Source organism: Xenopus laevis, chromosome 7L, assembly GCF_017654675.1.
Source record: "Xenopus laevis strain J_2021 chromosome 7L, Xenopus_laevis_v10.1, whole genome shotgun sequence".
Lineage (NCBI taxonomy): Eukaryota > Metazoa > Chordata > Amphibia > Anura > Pipidae > Xenopus > Xenopus laevis.
In genome coordinates this window covers 56415126-56437849 of record NC_054383.1, presented here as the reverse complement: position 1 = coordinate 56437849, position 22724 = coordinate 56415126, and the positions used below count along the sequence as shown (strand labels likewise).

The 22724-nt window shown below is 40.8% G+C and overlaps 1 protein-coding gene across 17 annotated transcripts in view; it reads right to left on the bottom strand.

The window, feature by feature from the left end:
- Positions 1-22724, bottom strand: part of kcnma1.L (potassium calcium-activated channel subfamily M alpha 1 L homeolog) — a 673250-nt gene that overhangs the window by 159627 nt on the left and 490899 nt on the right. For all 17 annotated transcript variants that reach the window (XM_041568337.1, XM_041568334.1, XM_018240308.2 and 14 more), the window contains 1 exon segment: positions 10383-10496. In XM_041568337.1, the coding sequence (XP_041424271.1) occupies positions 10383-10496 (114 nt within the window).

The following is a 22724-nucleotide window of genomic DNA, read 5'->3' as shown; positions in this document are numbered from 1 at the left end:
GTGGGTTTGATAATTCGATACCAGTATCTAAATACACCTGGTTTCTGAAAGAACCTAATTGAATTGAGGTCTTGTTACTCTAATCCCTCAGCAGCTCGACCGTACAACAGAAGGGAGGGATCCTGAAGTGGGTGAAGGGGTGGCTTGATGTGGGTTATTACTTGGTGTACTTTATAGATATACAGAGTGATCAATGTGCCAAATAATCACTGTATTGATTCTCTCTAACCAACCGTCACTCCTTAGTGACTTCACCCCTCTAGCTCCTTGTTATTCAGTCTATCAGCCTCCTACCAAACCTCTATTTTAATGTTGCTATAGACTTTGGTTTTAACTCTTTTTTTAAAAGTTAAGTTTTAAGTATCACTTCACTGGAGTTTTGCAATACATGGATGGGAAGGTGCAATTAGATGGGTCATCTCTTTTTCCTCTTTTTTTGTATTACTATTCTTATTGTAGTAACCTGCTTGTGTGGCCATTTTGGTTAAGGGCCTTCCTGCTGTTTTGCCATTGTCTTATGATTCACTCCTGTTTCCCCTTTCCTGTCTAAGCTCTGAGCAATAATGGGGCAGGCCACACCTACCTGCCATGTTGTAATAAATGTACCAGAAGCAGGGGTGTAACTACAGAGGAAGTAGACCCTGTGGGTGCAGGGTGGGCCAGGAGGTATAGGGGCCCCATAAGGCCCTAATTCATATACAATTTCAATAAATATTGGTAAAATAAGTCAACCACTAGACATTTAGGGGCCTGAAAGACATCTCTGTCTGTGTCAGACATCTCATCTGCATTGTGGTAAAAAACATGGCACCTGTAGTCATAAATGACACCTAAAGTCGTACAATGTGTAGCCTTGGTGATTAGGGTTAGTGATGGGCCAATAAATTCACCAGACACAAATTCGCTAAGAATTACCACATTTCATTGCAAGCAAATTAATTTGCCGGCAAAAAAACTGCCATCAAAAATTCCGCTGCATCAAAATGAAAATTTGGCGCTAGTAAAATTGACACACACATTAAAATTATGCAGACACCCATTGACTTTAATGCATTTGGACCAAATAGTTGCACGTAGTAGCTCGCGTCAAAATTGACACGGGTCAGAATTATTTTGACGCCCACTGCATTTTGCGAATTTTTGCTGTTTTGAGAATTTCAAGGCACAGATTTGTCCATCACTAATTAGGGACATTGTATAATTAATACTGTCAAATATGAACTGCAGAGTTCCTTGCCCAGCAGCAATCCAGGTGCATGTCATACAATAATATAATTAGAAAAACAGTATTTTATTCAGAGTGAGTTCAGAGATTTTCAACAAGACTGTGCTGCTGAACTCCATCCGCCAGTCTGTCATTCAGCTGTTTTACCAGATTAATCCATATGGGAAAACTTCACTCATGAGTAGTCTCTGCTCACTCACAAACTGTTACACTGCTTTTGATAAGCTGCCATAGTGATGAAATGGAAACTGCCAAGAAACTGCTTATAATATTACTAATACTATACAGACTGTGTGAGAGTCCCCATTGTCTGGTGTGGAGAGGTTGCCAAACAAGCAGATCTTGTCCCAGTATGGACACTGGGTGATGTTCGTCTGATCCGTTTGTGGGCCCTAGGGACCACTTGGTCTTTTGGCAGCTTTTATTGGCCAGTGTATGTCCACCTTTAGTCAGCCACTCCAGACACTGGGGATACAAACGCAGTCTGTATAGTATGATGTGTGGGCCTTATAAGCAGTTTCTTAGTCACATAGTTAGCTGTAGTTTAACTACTACATGACTTCAATTGCATCACTATGGCAGCTTTGTCAAAAGCAGTGTAAATGTGGCCATACACGGGCCGATAAAAGCTGCCAACAGATCGAGTCGCCAGCTTAGTGGCCCGTGTATGGGGCCCCCCGACAGGCTTCGAGATCGCGATCGGATGGGAGTAAAAATCCCTTCGGATCGCGGCCGCATCTGTTCTTTGATGCGGTCCCGCGATCCGACTGCCCATTACCATTTGTTAGGATCCGATCGTTGGGCCCTAGGCTCCACGATCGGATCAGCCCCATATTGCCACCTCAAGGTGGGCATATCGGGGAGAGATCCGCTCGTTTGGCGCCATCACCAAACGAGCGGATCTCTCCATGTATGGCCACCTTTACAGTTTGTGAGTGAGCAGAGACTACCCATGTGTGAATATTTCCTATTGGATCAATCTGTTATATGTGGCTCAGTAAAGCAGCTGAGTGACCCACTGGCGGATGGAGTTCAGCAGCACAGTCTGAACTCACACTAAGGAAAATATTATATATGTATTATGAGTGGCTGCTTATAAGACCTACACAACATACTGTACAGAATATGTGTGCACATGATCAGTCCCACATCTGTGTCTAAAACTATTATGCAGTAGTTGAACTACAGTTAACTAAGACATCTCATAAGAACCACTCATTATACTATACAGAATATGTGTGCATATTTCCAGTCTACGGTTGCCGCCTTTTTTTCAGCAAAAATGGACATGGGGTGGGCTAGTGATATGGGGGGGCAGTGCAGGTGACCTCAGGGGGCAGGGCTGATTATGTAGCAATCAGCGATTGACTTCAGTCCTGTTTGGATTTCCTAATTTGGAAATCCAGACTTTTCACCCGGGCAGCCCTTCCAAAAACCGGGATGTCCGGTTGAAATCTGGCCAGGTGGCAACCATAGATCAGTCCCACATCTCTGGCTAAACCTATTATGTAGTAGTTGAACTATAGCTAAGCGCATTATAAAGAGACTACTAAAAGCTAACAGGTGCAAGATTACAGCTAGGAGGAGACACTGGAGTCTAACAATCATATACAAAGTTTATTACTGACTCTGAGGGGCAGATTTATCAAGGGTCGAGGTGAATTTTCGAATGAAAAAAATTCGAGTTTCGAGCTATTTTTGTCTACTTCAGCTGGGGAATAGTCCAAATTCGATTTGAATTTGAAAAAAAATTGAAAATTTGATTATCGCAATTTATCATGTACTGTCTCTTTAAAAATTCGACTTCGACCATTCGCCATCTAAAATCTGCCGAATTGCTGTTTTAGCCTATGGGGGACCTCCTAGAACCTATTGGTGGACTTTGAAAAATCAAAGTTTTTTTTAGGAAAAACGTTGAATCAAATTAGATCGAATGCCTTATTCATTTGATTCATACAACTCAAATTCGAAAACGGACCTATTCGGCCAAAAAAAAGACTTAATTTCGGTTGGTCTTTTTGAATTTGAATTTTGAAGTTTTTCAAATTCAACATTCGACCCTTGATAAATATGCCCTGAGAGTTTGTCAGATGTTATTGAAGGGATATTAGGCCTGTGATGGGCTAGACTGCAATATATAATTGTGATAAACTGGCTGGTAGTGGATTAAATGATTCTGCTGTGTTAGTTCAGGCAAAACAGTCAGACAAGCACAGTAACTTCTGGTACATTTATTACAACATTGCAGGTAGGTGTGGCCTGCCCCATTATTGCTCTCAGCTTAGACAGGAAGAGGGAAACAGGAACAGGACTGAATCATAAAACAATGGCAAAACAACAGGAATGCCCTTAACCAAAATGGCCACACAAGCAGGTTACTACAATAAGAATAGCCATATCACCTAAAATTATCATATTTATGTTTTGCATACTTTTCTTTCTCTACAATCATTATAAGTGCAGCATTATATTTCTCAGCCATTTGTAAGAACTTCCAATTAGGAACCTATAGTGTTTAACAGCAGCCCTTTTAGGAAATGTTTGTTCATGTTTATTACTATGCAGCAGAGGGGACATTAGAGGGCGCCCTCTATAGCAGGCCAGATACTATGCCTTAGTGATGATGCAGCCATGTGGAGCAGAGCTGGCAACTTCTCATCTTGTTTGTTATATGGCAATAAGCTTTGTTCTTATTGGTTCAGGAATGTGACTGACAGTGTTGCTTCACAGAATGGTTATTTTATGTGTTTTGAAAAACAAAACTTTCATTTTGTGGAAAGAATGAATCCTGTACTATAAAATCTCGCTTTCTGTCACAAATAACTATTTTGTCATTCAAATCTAACTTGACATGCACTAGTTAGTTACACTATTATATATTATGTCCAAGTTTTTTTTTACATAATTCATTCTGTAAGTAACTTTGCACATAAGTGCGTCCATTACATGGAGGTTATACATTTGTGAGACATATTGCTTGTTTAAATGTTCAGAATTGAGTTTTTAATATATTGACATCCTTTTGTGCACTAACCAGATTTTGTTCTCATTCTTTAATAGAAATAAGTCTTTTGTATATTTTTTTTATCTGTGTATGGTCACAAATACTTATATACCATAACAGACATTAATTCTGTGTATTAGGGATAGTTTTGTATACAAAATGTATTTGGGACAAACGGCACCCCATACTTAACAGGTTACAGCAATACCCAAATTTCAGTCTTGGGGCAAAGTAACCTTACCTGTTAAACACCAAAACAAGCATTTGGGAAGCTTTCCATTTTTTGTCACAGAGAAGGTTGCAACCCTACTGGGGCTGGATTGTTTCATGCACTGGGATTTAAAGTTCTTGATCAGACAAATGCCGAAATACACATAGTAGACACTATCTGGAGGAATAAATATCCCCAGGTTTTTACTTGGCTGGGTCGCATATGCAAATTTTCTCACAATCCAATGTTAAACACCCAGGTATCTCCAGTGATGCAGCCTCTGTGCAGGCCCCCTCTAGTGATCCGTGCTGCAGTAGAAACAGAGCTGAATAAGCTGTTGCAGGAGGATATTATAGAACCAATTGACTCTTCCCCATGGGTTTCCAACATAGTAATCGCTAAAAAAAAGATGGGCAAATCCGGCTATGTGTGGACCTACGTCAGGTAAACAAAGCAATAATACCTGACTGTTACCCTCTACCTACATACAGAAGACCTCATTTCCCAATGCCATGGGTCAAAATTTTTCACAAAGCTGGACCTCCGTAAAGGCTATTTACGAATACCCCTCTCTTGGCAGGCCAGAAACCTGACAGCTTTCATTACACATCAGGGACTTTACCATTTCAAACGCATGCCATTTGTGCTGCGTTCTGCTCCAAGCTGTTTCCAGAAAATCATGGTAACTGTTTTTGCAGGAATCCCTGGGGTAACCATTTATCTGGATGATATACTCATTCATGCACTCATGCTCATTCTCTAGAGGAACAAAATGCAATCATTGATCAGGTATTTCACAGGCTGATGGACTATAACCTCACCTTGAATGAAACAAAATGTGTTTTCACACAAACTGATGTTGACTTTGTAGGTCATAAACTTTCATCACTGGGAATTCAACCCATGCAATCTAATGTTGAGGCCATACAATTACCTGAGCCAAAAGACAGAGTAGAACTCGCTTCATTTCTAGGATTCACAAACTATTATCTACGTTTCGCAGCTGACTATGCAGAAAGAGCGGGAGGCACTGGCCTGTATATGGGCTTGTGAAAAGTGGCATCATTTCCTTTATGGCAGGAAGTTTACCCTGAGAACTGATCATCAAGCCCTAACTTCCTTGCTGTCTACATCATCATAGTATAAGCCTAGACACAACTACAGCCCTGTCTCCCAGCAGCGCACATTCCGCCAAAGCGACCCCCCATCGATCAACCGGGCAAAGTTGAAATTACTATGTGCATTGTCCCATTACCATGTGCAGAGGGTGCTGCGTGATATTGCCATCACTGTTAATCTTTCGTATAACCAACAGAGGGCGCTGTGTGATATTGCCATCACTGTTAATCCTTCATATAACCAACAGAGGGCGCTGTGTGATATTGCAGTCACTGTTATTCTTTCATATAACCAACAGAGGGCGCTGTGTGATATTGCAGTCACTGTTATTCTTTCATATAACCAACAGAAGACGCTGTGTGATATTGCAGTCACTGTTAATCTTTCATATAACCAACAGAGGGTGCACTGTTATTCTTTCATATAACCAACAGAGGGTGCTGTGTGATATTGCAGTCACTGTTATTCTTTCATTTAACCAACAGAGGGCGCACCGTTATTCTTTCATATAACCAACAGAGGGCGCTGTGTGATATTGCAGTCTCTCCCCAAACGAACTGTTGATATAGGAATGATTAAAAGTGATTGCAATCTCAGCTACTGCCCACTGACTTGAGTATAAGCCGAGATAGACTTTTTCAGCACATTTTGGATGCTGAAAAACTCGGCTTATACTCAAGTATATACGGTATATCAATACAACTTTGAAGTTCGCTACAAACCAGGAAAATTGAATCAAGTTGCAGATTACCTGTCAAGTATAGTCCTCAAATTGAAACCTTGATTCAAAACTGTGAACCATGCTTACTCAGTGGGAAAAATTTGAAGAAACGGCTGCTCCACTACAAGTTAGGCTTTTTCCCCATGCCCCATGGGATACAATTCAGTTGGATATATGCAGAGAAATAACCGTAGCACCATAACACCAGAGATATTTGTTGGTTGCATATGATTTATACTCTAAATGGCCAGAGGTAGCTACAGCAGTGGTCATTACCTCAAAAGTTGTCATCACTACCTTAGAAGGATGGTTTTCACGGTGAGGATCATTATAGACAATGGCCCACAGTTTGTGTCAAAAGAATTTGAAGATTTCCTTCAATTGCAGGGCATAAGGCATATTTTAACACCGCAATACCATCCACAGGCCAATGGAACGTTTTGATCAAACTTTAAAGAATGGCCTTAAAGGGGACCCGTCACCCAAACAAAATTATCCAAATCCTATTTTATCATGTTAGTCAAGCAAAATGAACTTTAATTACACTGTATAAATTATTTGAATATTGTTTCCAACAGTCTGGGAACTCATAATTATAGCAACCAAGAAGGAGCCATTTTGTGGACACTGTTATTAAGGCAAGCCTTGTATCATCTCAGAATCTTGTTTTTGCACCAGGGGACAGGGACCCAATGTCCATTCCCATGCACTGGTTACACAATTAAATCGTTAAGAGAGCTGGGGGAATGTAGGAAGTGCTGAATCGAAAGTGGAAGTAATTGCTTGCCCCGCCTCTATGCCTAGGCATAGAGGCAGGGTAGGCAATACTTGATTGACAGCTGATATTTTTAAATAAGTTTACAACAGCTATGAATGCTTTAATAAAAAAAAGAAATTGGATTTCATATTTAATTTAAGAAGGACTTTTATTATACATATTTTTATGTCTGGGTGACGGGTCCACTTTAAGGTACACCTACATGAAGGCCTTCTATTCAGCAAGGCTTTAACTACAGTTCTACAGCACTACAGGTCTGCACCCCATAGCGCAACTGGGGAATCACCAGCAAAACTGATGATAGGCCCTAACACGTTTACATCCACAGATAAAAGTAACGGAACCCAGAGACTTGCGAGCAAAGGTAAAAACCTATCAGGGCAAAACACAAGCTTACCATGATTCAAGAAGAAAAGCCAAGACAATAACCCTTAAGGTTGGGCAATGGGTTAGAATAAGAAAACCCTCAACCAGGTCAAAATTTGATCCTATATTGTCTGACACCATTCAGATCCACAGTCAGTTGGGACCAGTCACCTACAAATTGCAGGATGGATCTACTTGGCATGTGAGCAGTTTGGTACCTGTTTCTGAGCCTTCACAGGTGCGGGACACTGCCTCTTACTGGCATTTCTGGAATGATACACCGAATGTGGTTACACAGCCACAAACACCAGAAAACCCATCAGGCAATACTCCACCCCCTGTTGAACGGGCCACTGAAATATGCCGAAGTTCAGCCCTCCCAAGCAACCTAAGGTGGCCATACATGGATAGATCCGCTCGTTTGGCGATGTCGCCAAACGAGCGGATCTCCCTCCGATATGCCCACCTTGAGGTGGGCAATATCGGGCTGATCCGATCGTGGGCCCTAGGGCCCAACGATCGGATCCTAGCGTTCGCCAAACGGGCGGTCGGATCGCGGGACCGCATCAACGAACAGATGCGGCCGCGATCCGACGGGATTTTTAACCCCATCCGATCGAGATCTGGCCGACTTTCGGCCAGATCTCGATCGGGGAAGCCCGTCGGGGGCCCCCATACACGGGCCAATAAGCTGCCGACTTGGTCTGTCGGCAGCTTTTATCGGCCCGTGTATGGCCACCTTTACCTAGGCATCTGGATGACTATGTACTTTATAAGGTTTCCAGGTTTTGAAGCATAATGGAGGGGGGGGGGAGATGTTGTGTATTTGCATAAGCTGTGTAAAGTTTTATAAAGTTAATTACCTTTGAAGGATGTTCGAAGGCTGCAGCCTTGGGAATAGTGGGAGGAGACTGGGAAGCTAGTCTCTGTGTGTGTGTAAAATAAAAATGGTGGACTGATAACAGCCTGTCTGCATTACTGGGATATAACAGCTCCTATAGAGTTAAATTCCTACCCATTCTTTACTCTTTTGTTATTGGGTATAAGTCCCTGTAACAGTTCATTTAGTACACCATTAATGACAGAACTGTTGAGTAGTGATCAGGGAATTTGCGGTGTTTCGCAAAACCAAAAATATTCATCAAAATTTAATGTGAAATTACACAGTAGTTTAGGAAGTTTTTAGCTATGCAATAGCATATGCATTGCCCTACATCATTAAAGAAGCTTATTTCTACTATGCTACAACAGTTCAGAACAAAGGTTAGAAAAAAATGGCTCCTGTGTTGCCAATGTCTTCCAAACAAGGCACCAACTTTTCTTTTTCTATCAAAAGTGTAATATCCAGATATCCTTTAATCCTTTAGCTATCCCTTAGTTTCACAGGCCAGAAATTCTCAAAATCAGATTTTAATTTTAGAGGTAGAGGTGCTCACTGCTGCCCAAAGCAGAGGAGTTGGCCTGGGTCAGCCAGTCAACCACTGCTTCTGCCTTCTGTGACACTAAAGGTTGCATAATTGTCAAGGCACAAAAAATGTGGTACAGTCGAGCTGGTGCCAGGTGCCCCACTGTAAGCATTAGGGCACCAGCCTGTTACTACATACTGCCTACAATGGGCACATTGTGTTTTCTAGACAGTTCAGGGGATGTAGGGCCACAGAGGTGTTGTGAAGGTTTTGGTGTATGTTGTTGGTGCGAGTTGGTGGTAGAGTCTTGCATCAGGTCGGGTAGCCTGCAGAACCTGCAGAATACCTGCAAGGTGGTCAGGTTTTGGGCAGAAATGTCTGATTGCCTGAATTTGCAGGTAGTCTACAGCTCACCAGTCTGGGTATCTGGCTAAGTTGTGGGACTGATCCCTCCTGCGCTCCCCTGAGTCTGTGGTAAAATGTATCAGAATATGACATCACTTCTGGTTTAGCGGATGCCGGTTTCAGGGGTAAGTGAGCTATTTGCAGGCCGATAGCAGGTCTAGGTAGGAGAGCATAATGGGTGTGGGTCGGGTTGCAGGTCAGCGGGTCTGGGTCTGCACAACCAGACTCCCGCAGGAGTGGAGCCACTAAAAATCTGGGTTTGATTTTGCTAATAATATTAAGTGAGTAAATACATTAATTAAAGGGGTTGTTCACCAGAGAGTGATATTCTGAGACTTTTTGCAATTGGTTTTAATTTTTTATTTGTGGTTTTTGAGTTAATTAGCTTTTTATTCAACAGCTCTTCAGTTTGCAATTTTTAGGTCCAAATAGCCACAGCAGCCATACATTGATATGAATAAGTAAAATATGAATAGTAGAGGGTTTGAATAATAAGTAATAAAAAGTAGCTAACAGAGCACTTGTTTTTAGATGGGGTCAGTGACCACCTTTTGAAAGCTGGAAATAGTTAGAAGAAGAAGGCAAATAATTCATGTATAAAAATGAAAAAATGATGGTCAGTTGAAAAGTTGCTTAGAATTAGCCATTCTATAACATACTAAAAGTTAACTTAAAGTTGAACCACCCCTTTTAATTAATTGCGAAGTTGAAGATACAATAAATTCTTATGGAATTTTGCAGTTGATAACCATTTTATTGTTTCTTTGTTCTGCAAAATAAAATTTAAACATAATTTCTATGCTCAGTGGCCCTAGCAGCAAAGAACTATTTGAATGCCAATACTGAAAATGATTAGAAGAGTTCCAAAGCAAATAAATTACAAATAGTAACAGCATAAATCTGACCACGCAGGTACTATTTTTTCTAGACCTAAGCAAGATCAGTAATGGAAAGGGCATTGACCAACAGTTTCCTTTAATATACAAACTGCAAAGCATTTAATAGCAAGGAAATCTGGCTGTTTTTAAACTCTAGGAACTTACTTTTATAGCACCTAGGACCAAGCTACCCACCCACTGGACCACTTGTTGAATCAAATGCTCACTGAGAAACATTCTATATCACAAGTAAAAAAATGCATACTTACCAAGTTCTGTAATTATGGGAATGTTGGCTCCTGTAGTTATGGATGCCTGTCTTGCAACACCATGCAGTGGGCTATTATCAGGTGATGACCTCTCCATACCTGGGGGTGTAAACCCTGTAAAGTAAAAAACATATTTTGTTTATATTAGTGCTAATATTTTCCCCATTCCTAGGAAGTATTACTTTATTTTGTAATTCCCTTTATACCAGGGACACAATAACGTGTGTGCCAATTTTCTTCTCACTTTATGATGCCCAATATTTTTCTTGTAACTAATGGTATCACTAACTTTAAATACATAGCACCACTTAAGATAAAATGTAAGAGAACATTTAGTTCTGATTGTATAAAATGTGACAGCATAGGCTGCTGTATGAGTGAGGACACTGATTTCCAGCTATGTACAGGCAGGGGCAATCCTGGGCATTTTTCCGCCTGAGGCAGTCTTCGTTTTGCCACCCCCACCCCTCCCCATGGCACTTACCTTTTCATCACCGGAGGGGGTCCGGGGTGATCCACATCGCTAGTGCAGAGAGCGCAATTGCGCTCTCTGCATGTGAAGAGCCAAATTTCCAGGTTGAAAAATGTAAATTCGGCTCTTAGTTACCAGGAGTGGCAACCTGGCAACCAGGGGGGTGCTGCTACCTAAGGCCAGTGTCTCAACTCGCCTCATTGGTGAAGTGCCCCTGTGTACAGCGCAAAACTAGTGCCTCCAGTAAGGTATGGCACATGTATAATACAGAACATTGGCCCAACCCATCCATCAAGGAAGTTAGATTGTTGGGCAACCCCCAGCCTGCCCTGGTGTGGGGGTGGGAAAATACATTTAGGCTCACTCCATTTTCAGTATGCTTTACTTGACTTCTGCAACATGAAGTCATTGAGACCTGCAATTAACTAGATTAACCAAGAATCTGTGCTGTAAAAAAAAAACATTTGTTGGATGTATATGGAAAGAGGTCGAATTTACTCTAATACAGAGCTGAAAGTACACACTAGGAAACACTATTAAAAGTTGGTGAAGCATTTGCAGTTAGTATAGAAAAACATAGAAACTGTCACTGTTGCCAAAATATGGATTATATATATGAAACTATGTATATATATATATTAGAATATCCAGTATAAAGATTAGATCTACTAGTACACCTGGAAGAGCATTGTTAATAAACGTGTTACTGGTCTGAATTGTAATTTACAGAAACAGTAAATGTCCTGAAGATCACAAAACATCAGGCGTCATTTATGATAGACTGGGGTCCGGAGCACTAGCGTACATTCGCAATACAAATTCAGGATCCCATGACACCACAAGTGAAGGCCAAAAGCAAGAAGCTGGTTGGGCAAAGAAGAAACATTAACATCATTTGCATTTCTTTATCATAGCAAGTAATTGTGTGATAACTCCATTTATAATGCTGCGTCATCATCATGATGATTTAAAACATTAAATGGCTCAGTATTTTTGGGAGGTGCAAAAAGAAACTCTGATATTCATACGTATATTTGTAAAGGTAATAATAATAGATTTTATCAGCTACAAATTTCTGCATAAATATATAGTCAATAAAGTACCCCCTATTGTAAAATATAAGGATATTATAAAAGCATGGGCCAAAGGTCATGCAGGTCATGGAACTCTGAGGTGACTTCTAAATATCCTCATATTTTGCCACAGGGGTAATGTATTATAATACACAAGTTTCAGTTTGTCATGTGACAGAAATTACATCACTAAGCTCCCATTATAAACTATTATAAACAATGACATCACTAAGCACTTTTCTAAGGATATAATTTACAGGATATTCATGGCACTTGTTGTACTATTAGCTAATAATAGGTAATCATTTTCCAGAAAGAAGCTTGCAGTGGATGTCATGGGCATATTTTTCAATAAGTTTAGGTGGGGCTAAGCCTCCCCAGATCTATATGACAACTAATAGAATGAAAAAAAAACCCTGCTTCCTATCTGACTGCTCTGGTCCTTTAAGCATCATGGAACACTCTGGTTCTGCTTCCAAACTTGATACTGTAGAGATCATTCGCACTCTGACTGGATATTTTTGCTTGCTTGTCAAATCAGAACATAGCTGCCTTTCCAGCACAATGTACAGTACCAACCAGGTGCAGACGTAGGTGGGCTTAGGAAAACTTTACAGACTGAAAGCATAGCAGAATTGAAAAGTTTAATCCTTTCCAACAGAGAATATTTGGAGCAACTTCATTTGTACTCTTACAGGTACTTTATACAGTCTGAGGGTCATCTGCAGCTGCTGCTCCATCAGCTATACAAAGAAAATGCTTTTTCCCAGGTAGAATCAGTCCCATCTCTGTCACCCTTGCACAAGTCTTGAATTAACCCATTTAAAAAAAGAAAATTGTGCTTTTAGAGTTTTCTTTTTGCATTGTTTTGTTAATTTTGTGTTAGTTTAGTTGGAGTCCTCACGTAAGTTCATTATCCTGATATATATACACGAAACTGGAACAGTATTAAACCTACCATTTTTCATAAGGGTATTATATGTAAAATTAGCACTTGATTTATCCTCATATATGTTCTAAAGGTATACTGACAAAGCTGGTACAGGTATGGATCCATATCCGGAAACCCATTATCCAGAAAGCTCCGAATTATGCAATGGCCTTCTCCCATAGACTCCATTTTATCCAAATAATCAAAAATGTAAAAAATTATTTCCTTTTTCTCTGTAATAATACAACAGTACCTTGTACTTGATCCAAACTAAGTTATAATGAATCCTTACTGGAAGCAAAAACAGCCTATTGGTTTTATAAATTGTTTACGTGATTTTCTAGTAGACGTAGGGCATTAAGATATAAATTACAGAAAAATCCATTATCCAGAAAACCCCAGGTCCCAAGCATTATGGATGACAGGTCCTGTACCTGTGCTGCATTTATACAGTCTTTTTTAAGGGATTATTATAATTAAAATTGGCAATTTGTTTACCCTTTGTACTGACACACACATGAAATGAAAGGAGATGAAAAGAGAGGCAGTAGAAAATTAGGATTTTTAGGTACTCTCTGCTTCTTCTGTAGTTTTGCATATACAAATATAAATCAATGGAGGGCACTCCAAATGTAGTAAAAGAAAAGAAAATCTTTTAACACAGAAATTACTTTTAAAGAAATATGAGGTGCAATCAACCCTGGGATACCCCCACAGTTAGTTATCCGAAGCCATATACAAAATAGATAGGGTATGCACACTTGAAGAAGAAATCTTTGACAAACAAAGGTGGTATTAATTATTTTTTTATATAGTATATAACAAACATACATCAGATAAGCTGGTATATTATACAAGACAGTTTATACATAGCGGTATCAACACAGATATATACATACCACCTAGTTACAAGATCAAGGCAAAAAGAGAGACAAACCACAGGGAGCAGATACACTTGCCAATAATGAGAATGCCCCTCTGTAGTTTTGCCCCTGAACCATTGTGACCAGATCTTTCACACCTATGTGATTTTCAGCTAGCGCCTACCTGAATAGTTCAGTAGAACCATTGTGATTGGATATTGGTGACTGTTTCCTTAAGGGGTTAAAGACCTTGTATCCCTAACTGTCTAGAAAATAAATATGCCATTCCTTATTACTAGAGTGCTGCCTTAATTTGCATATCACCTTAGCGTGCAGGATACAAGCATTTAATATATTTTCACCTTCCTGAATCAGCAAGTAGATCAGTTAGGCTACTTTCACTTAGACACAATATTGGTGTTGATGGTTAAATGCAAGTTTTTTCAACCTCATTTACTATTATATTGTGTTACTGCAGTAAAAAACAGCTACTGTTTCTTGCAAGGGGACCAACATATTTCTGCATAATACTTTCTATATAGAGCTCCCATAAATGACACAGTTATCATATCCCTTGTGTTTTATGTGAAAGTAGACCAATATACAAGATTTAATGTTAAACAACCCAATCATTAGCCCTTATTTCCATGATGAACTGAACTTTTTCTATAATTCTGATAAAAAGACAGCTAGGCATATTATTTTCAAAATAGTCTGGGCTTCGACCACCTCAAGTGAAAATATAGTACTTAACCATGCAGCCTGTGGGCACATCAGTTAGTAGCTCTTAAAGGAGAACTAAGCCTTAAAAATGAATACGACTAAAAATGCCATATTTTATATACTGAACTTATTGCACCAGCCTAAAGTTTCAGATTCTCAATAGCAGCAATGATCAAGGGCTTCAAACTTGTCACGGGGGTCACCATCTTGGAAAGTGTCTGCGACACTCACATGCTCAGTGGGCTCTGAGCAGCTGTTCATCACAAATTATGAAGAAGAAAATGGTTAGCCTGTAATATAAGCTGATGCTAGTTGCATTGGTTTCTGTGCTGCCATGTAGTTATTATCTGTATTAAATGCTAATCAGCCTTATATTGTGGCATTTATATTCTATGTTTATTGTATATTTTGCATGTTCATGTGAATCAGCAGAAAAAAAGATGGGGAGCTACTGGGGCATCTTCAGAGGCACAATTTTTCCATGCTTAAGGGCTGGTACAGAGGCTCAAAACATAATGTACAACATAAATGTAAAGTCATGCACCTGGGATTTAAAAATATGCAAGCCACTTATACCCTTAATGGGACTGCACTAGGTAAATCCAAAATGGAAAAGGACCTTGGAGTCCTTGTAGATGATAAACTTGGCTGTAGCAAGCAATGCCAGTTGGCAGCTTCAAGGGCAAACAGGATCTTGAGCTGTAGTAAAGAGGCATATATTCGCCACTGTACAGAGCACTGGTAAGGCCCCCTACATATGCCATATAGCTTCGGTCTCTAGGTATGGAAAATTTCAGCTACGAGGAAAGACTGGCCAAGTTGGGGTTGTTCATGCTGAAGAAAAGGTGCTTAAGGGGGAATATGATAACTATGTATAAATATATAAGGGAATACAATAACCTCTCTAATGCTTTATTTACAACTAGGTCCTTCCAGCTGACAAGAGGGCAGCCACTCCTATTAGAAGAAAGGAGGTTCTGTCTAAATATTCAGAAGGGATTTTTTACAGTGAGAGCTGTGAAGAAGTGGAATTCTCTATCTGAATCAGTCATACTGGCTCATACATTAGATAACTTTAAGAACTGGCTTCCCCCCTAAATTTCCTAATATATGGCACTTAAACTATACAGTGGGCACATGTGTAGGGCAATATAACAACTCTATTTTATTTTATTAAGGTTCCCTGGCCTTGTGTAGTGTAATGTATTTGCTGCAAAACATACGTCCATTGTACTTTAAATGCAAGCCGTATGCAAATTAGCCAACGCTAGCGTAACTTTGAACTTCTTCAAACTTCTTTGAATTCCTCTCTAGCTTCTGGAATCTTCCCTTCTCCTTTCAAACATGCATGTATATAGGCCACGCTTGACCTATCCTGTCTCTCAAATTACATACACCTGTAAACGTGGAGCGCTCACCTTACTGATACACACTTCTTGTAGTGTCAGGTGCTGTAACTGGAGGACCCACTCCTGTCACTGGGTCATAATAACATGTAGAAAGGAACCAGCAGCACACTGTGTTCAAGTTGCAAAAGTGCACCAAAATTTATTAAGCCCACATCATACAATTAGGCAACGTTTCGGGCCCACCTGGCCCTTTATCAAGCTTGATAAAGGGCCAGGTGGGCCCGAAACGTTGCCTAATTGTATGATGTGGGCTTAATAAATTTTGGTGCACTTTTGCAACTTGAACACAGTGTGCTGCTGGTTCCTTTCTATCTGTCTGTCAAATTACAGTCCTAACTTCTAACACTTGCCTCTAAACTCTTAGAACGTATTGTGTTCTCCCGTATTAAGGTGGCCATACACGGATAGATCCGTTCGTTGATGCGGTCGGATCGCGGGACCGCATCAACGAACAGATGCGGCCGCGATCCGACGGGATTTTTAACCCCATCCGATCGAGATCTGGCCGACTTTCGGCCAGATCTCGATCGGGGAAGCCCGTCGGGGGCCCCCATACACGGGCCAATAAGCTGCCGACTTGGTCTGTCGGCAGCTTTTATCGGCCCGTGTATGGCCACCTTTACTTTCTACACACTCATGATCTGTTGGACCCTCTGCAATCTGGTTTGTGGCCTGGTTACTCTACTGAGACTGCTTTGTGCAGAGTTACAAATGATCTTCAGGTAGCCAAAGGTCACTTCTCCATCCTTATCCTCCTTTACCTATCACCAGCATTTGATACTGTTGACCACTCTATCCTGATGTCAATTCTGTATTCGCTTGGCATCTGTAATCAGGCTGCATCTTGGCTTTCTTCTTACCTTTCTAACTGATCATTCACAGTTTCCTATGCTAACAAAACCTCATCTCCAGTTCCACTTAATGTGGAGGTGCCGCAAGACTCTGTGCTTGGCCCGCTGTTGTTCTCCCTGTACACTCTGTCTTTGGGAGATCTCATCCAATTATTTGGCTTTAATTATCATCTGTATGTTGATAATACCCAAATATATTTATCCACCCCTGCATTAACAGCTGAAACAGAGGCTCAAATCTCCACCTCAAACTCAGCCTAAAAAAACGGAACTAATCATCTTTCCACCTAAGCCTGTTAGCTCAGGCTAGAGCCAGCACAAAATGGACACTGAAAGCATGGCTTCAGAGCCTTTTATATCCTTGCACAGTGCCATCTGCTGGTCACTGTGAGAAACACAATGGGCCTAGCTTAGAGCAGGAAGAGCAAACAATACCCCTCCCAACTGTATTTTAGGACCCAGTTAGGTGTCCATAACACTGAGGGACTGCCTGACAATAATACTAGGGGTGGCTATTTTACTGAACCCTACACTAGATTACTGTAACCTTCTACTAACTGGCCTCCCTAACTCCCATCTCTCCCCCCCAACAGTCTGTTTTAAACACTGCTGCCAGAATTATCTTACTCTCATCCAAAAGGCCCCTCTCCCCTGCTGAAGTCCTTATCATGGCTTCCTATAAAACAAAGAATATCTTATAAACTCCTCCTCATAACCTTCAAAGCCCTTCATTCCTCTGCACCTAATTACATCTCATCTCTTGTTTCTCTGGCCGAAACCTCTGCTCCTCTCACTACTACTGCTGTTTCCTGTATTAAACCTTTCATTCTTGAGGCTCCTTATATTTGGAATGTAATTCCTGAAACTCTACAGAGAGAATCTTCCTTCATTTTTTTTTTTAAACAAAATTTAAAGACTACATCTGGGAGCACCTGGATAACACCTGAACTGGGAACTGGCACTTATTTGAAAGTGTAAAACTGTAACCTACAGCACTTTAACACATTGAAGCAACGTAGGGGGTTCTTCACAATCAGGACAGTGAGGTTGTGGAATGCACTGCCGGGTGATGTTGTGATTGCTGATTCAGTTAATGCCTTTAAGAATGGCTTGGATGATTTTTTGGACAGACATGATATCAAAGGCTATTGTGACACTAAGCTCTATAGTTAGTATAGGTATTGGTATATAGAATTTAATTAAAAGTAGAGAGGGGTGTGTGTATGGATGCTGGGTTTTCATTTGGAGGGGATGAACTTGATGGACTTTGTCGTTTTTCAACCCAATTTAACTATGTAACTATGTAACCCCTCTGAATTGTGTCTGTCTGTTACCCTCCCATTTAGACTGTAAACCCTAAAGATGCACTTATTGTTACTTTTTATTTAAATGATCCGTTTTTTACTTCTAATTTATTGTTTTGCTGTACAGTGCTTTGCCCTCAAGGAGCGCTATACAAATACAAATATACATACATACAGTACATACATGTTGTAATTGTGGCCATTGTAATGGTGTGATAAAAGGCAAAATATGTAAGCATCCAAGTAACGGACACGATTAAAGCACTTTGCAACATGTAACTTACTGAAGTGCCCATGCAGGCTATGTGGGTCAAATGTCTAGGGGCATTCAGAGTCAGATTGAATGAACATTAGAATGTCATAAGGAACTTTAAACCTGAGGTGAAAAAGGAAATTACCAAAGAAAGTATGAGAACAGAAAAGTTAAAAAAAAAAGAGACATTCCAGATTCTGGAAGTGGTGAATGGAAATTCAGGTAATATTGTTATGAGTTCTTTGTTAAGACGTGAGGCATATTGGATATGGTGATTCGACACACTATTCCCTAAAGGCCTTAACGAGAGTTTTAGCCTCACAAGTGTTTTATAGGAATGTTTTTTTTTTCTTGTATATTATTGTTGGTTCCCAATTACACGGATGGTTTTTCCTTTTCCCTCCACAGATAAGAATTGCTGGTGGGTATAGCAAAATGATTAAAGGTAAAGTTACCAACCCTGCTGGTAGTGAGCATAAATTTTTAATTAAATTGATCACATTGCCGTTAGTGTTATGCTATCATTAAGTTAAATTGGTTTATGGACATTATGATGTTCAACTTTTATCACTAACAATTAATGGACTTCACTACTGGATGCTTCCCAAGCCTCTATATGGATTGTTACATCACACTAAAGAGAAATCTGAGTTAGAATTTGTTTCCTTTGGTAATGTGCAAAAACGATGTAAATCTGTGAAGAATAGCTTCCAGACTTTTACGTATAAGAAGAGAAGGACAACACTTCTAAAAAGCTGAAGGTGTTTATATTCAGTACTTACAATTTGTGGGTGTATTTCACAGGCAGAAAGGTGTGCAAGGTGTGCTCTTAGAACACAGCCTCAAATGTACCTATTGCCCCAGCTTTAGGGTGTTTGCTAGCCACGTCTTTAGGTGCACCCTTATATGTGGGGTGTATTTAGCTGTTTTTTTTATAGTTGCCTTGGCAATTTTAGGGAAAAATCAAACTTTGGACCTTTTTATAGAAGGCCAAACTGCAAAGTTCTACAGAGAAATGCATCCACAATTCTGCATGTAGGAAAGCAAGAATGGCACCACTGAATAGTTGCAGGTGTGCACTTCCAAGGAATATATAGTTTGGGGGGTATTTTACAGGTAAGGGGTGTTTAGACTGAAATACTGCAAGATGAGCATTTAGAGCGCAGTCACTAATTTAGCCATTGTCCCAGTTTTATGGTGATTGGAGGTGTGTATTTAGGTGCACATATACATGTGGGGTATCATTTTGTTCTGGAGAAGTTGTAAATGTTTTAGTTGTCATGGCAATTTTGGGGAGAAATCTAACTTTGGATCTTTTTTTTTCTTTATTTGAGGCCAAACTGGAAATTTCTACGGAAAACTGCGTCCCCAGTTCTACATGTAGGAAAGCAAGGGTGGTGCTGCACTTTCAAGGAATACAGTTAGGTCCATAAATCTTTGGACAGAGACGAATTTGTTTTCTAGTTTTGGTTCTGTATATTACCACAATGAACTTTTAAATGAAACAACTCAGAAGCAGTTGAACTGCAGACTTACATCTTTAATTCAGTGGGTTGAACAAAAAGATTGCATAAAAATGTGAGGAACTAAAGCCTTTTTTTAACACAATCACTTAATTTCAGGGGCTCAAAAGTAATTGGACAAATTCAAAAATTAAAAATAAAATGTTCTTTTCTAATACTTGGTTGAATACCCTTTGCTGGCAATCACAGCCTGAAGTCTTGAACTCATGGACATAACCAGATTCTGGATTTCCTCCTTTTTAATGCTCTGCCAGGCCTTTACTGCAGCGGCTTTCAGTTGCTGTTTGTTTGTGGGCCTTTCTGTCCGAAGTTTAGTCTTCAACAAGTGAAATGCATGCTCAATTGGGTTCAGATCAGGTGACTGACTTGGCCATTTAAGAATATCCCACTTCTTTGCTTTAATAAACTCCTGGGTTGCTTTGGCTGTATGTTTTGGGTCACTGTCCATCTGTATTATGAAATGCCTCCCAGTCAATTTGACTGCATATAGCTGGATATGAGCAGACCATATGTCTCTGAACACCCCAGAATTCATTCGGCTACTTCTGTCCTATGTCACATCATCGATAAACACTAGTGTCCCAGTGCCACTTGCAGCCATCCACGCCCAAGCCATCACACTGCCTCCGCCATGTTTTATAGAGATGTGGTATGCTTTAGATCACGAGCTGTTCCACGCCTTCTCCATACTTTTTTCTTGCTATCATTCTGGTAGAGGTTGATCTTGGTTTCATTTGTCCAAAGAAAGGAAAGCCCTGAAGCTATAAGTGCAGGAGCTGCATGACAAGGGATCCGAATGACCAGCAGCCAAATTATACTGGTCTAGGTCTGAGATGTGCAGAATCACATGTAGCTGTGTTAGGGTGAGAAGGAATGAGTTAAAGCAGGAGATGGCCAGGCCCAGGGGCAGAGTAAGAGAGGGATGTGATGTCAGGGGAAGAAGCAGTTCACTTCCTTATCTTCTGAGCAGGTAGAAACATGAGGCAGAGCTCTCTCTGTAATATAATGGTATTAACTGCTGTATATACACATTAATTCCTCAGTAACTACTGGCTTTGGGGGTAGAACTATTTGGGCAGCTGTTTGCTAGTTTCTTGCTGTTTATTTGCTGTTTAACAGCAGTTAGTCTCACTGTAGTCACCGAGGCAGCATGGAAGTCGGCCTGGGCCCAACAGGCACCCTCTGTATTATATACAAATCCAGCCTGTGACACTGAGCTGCTGCTAGTGCAACTCATTAGATTATACAGAGAGCTGCAGTTGGACTATACAGAGAGGACGGTGGGCAGTATTTCTATAGATATTGTTACTTGATTTAGCAGCCTGTCTTCAGAGTCTCACCTCTAATTTTACTGGGCTTTATTGAGTTACATATATCATATATACATGCTTGATCCTGTAGGCTAGTTATATATTTATTTGTACAACATTCCAGCTGCCCTGTCATACCCTATAGAGTCTAAACACTGTCACTCATGTTGGGTATATAGGGCAAAGTAGTTTTAATGTGTTAAGACTGTTCCTGTTGTTGCTGTAGTTGTAGTATACAGAGGACAATCTGCTGCTACTGCAGATGGAACCTACATATAATAATCCTCTGATACTGAGGGATAAGTATGAAGCAGCCACCAGGACTAGATGTAGATTACTGTATTTAAGGGTGTGCACATATACAGTATATGTAGTTATAGCAGGCAACTCCAACATACAATAGGTCTTGCAGTGCCTGTGGCTTACAAATAAGGATGCTTGCCTTGAGTTGATAGCCAGAGTTGATTGGGCTAAGTAGCTGAGTAGCCAAATTGTAGCAAGACAGGGTCTTGATGCGCGGGGGTTCTGCAGTAGTAGGGACAAGTGGCATGGGGCTCCATAGTGTGGAAGGGCTGCCGGAGGCGGGGCTCCACAGCTTGGACGGTCTGTCAGAGTGCTGGTCTCCACAGCGTGGTTGGGCTGTCGGAGCGCTGGTCTCCACAGCATGGTTGAGCTGTGTTGGAAAACACAAGGGGCTGGTACGGGGATCCTGCAAGTGTTGCATGGATCATGCATGTGTGGCCCGTGGTTGGATGTTTCCTTTCTGGGAGGTGTTACGTTACATCAAGATACCTGGGTCAAAGCATGCAATCTGGCGTACCAATGATGCTATTTGGCGTACCCACCATGCTGGAGCAAAATGGGGGCTGGTGGCTGGTACTGTGGATCATTCAAGTGTGCATGGATCACGAATGTGTTACAGTGGCCCATGGTTGGATGTTTCCTCTCTAAGGGGCAAATTCACTAAGAATCGAAGTTGCGCCGCTCTTCACCGCACTTTGCCGCACTTCGCCAGGCGAATTTTCGCCAGCGCTCCGCAAATTCACTAAAATGCGAAGTTGCGCACAGGGGTAGCGTAAGTTCGCGAAGTTGCGCTAGCGTTGTTTCGCTATATAAAGCGAAGTTGCGCTAGCGAAGGCTAATTTGCATACGGCGCGAGATTCAAATTTCAATGGAGGAATACGTATCTGCACTACAAATGCCTAGAAAACCTTCAAATCAGCCAATAAAACTTTTATTTTGCCCTACACATGTGCCCACTGTCTAGGTAAGTTGCCATGAGTCAGGAAATGTAGGGGGGAGGAAGGGGAGCCCCAAAAAATTTCCGTTCTTTTTCAGCCTATCACCCGTCATGTAGAAAACACGCCAGCGTTTTTTGGGACTTAGAAAAAATTTTGACTTTTTTTGAAACAATCCCTATCTACTCTATTGCCCTTCGCCAGGTCTGAGGTGGCGAAGGAAGTCTAGCGTAAAAGGTAGCGTTCGCTACACTGCGCAAGTTAGTGAATTTGCGTAGTTTCGTCGCTAGCGAAAATTCGCCTGGCGTAAGGTTGCGAAGTAACACTAGCGAAACTACGCCAGCGTTCGTTATTGAATTTGCGCAGTAGCGAAAATGCCGAACGCTAGCGAA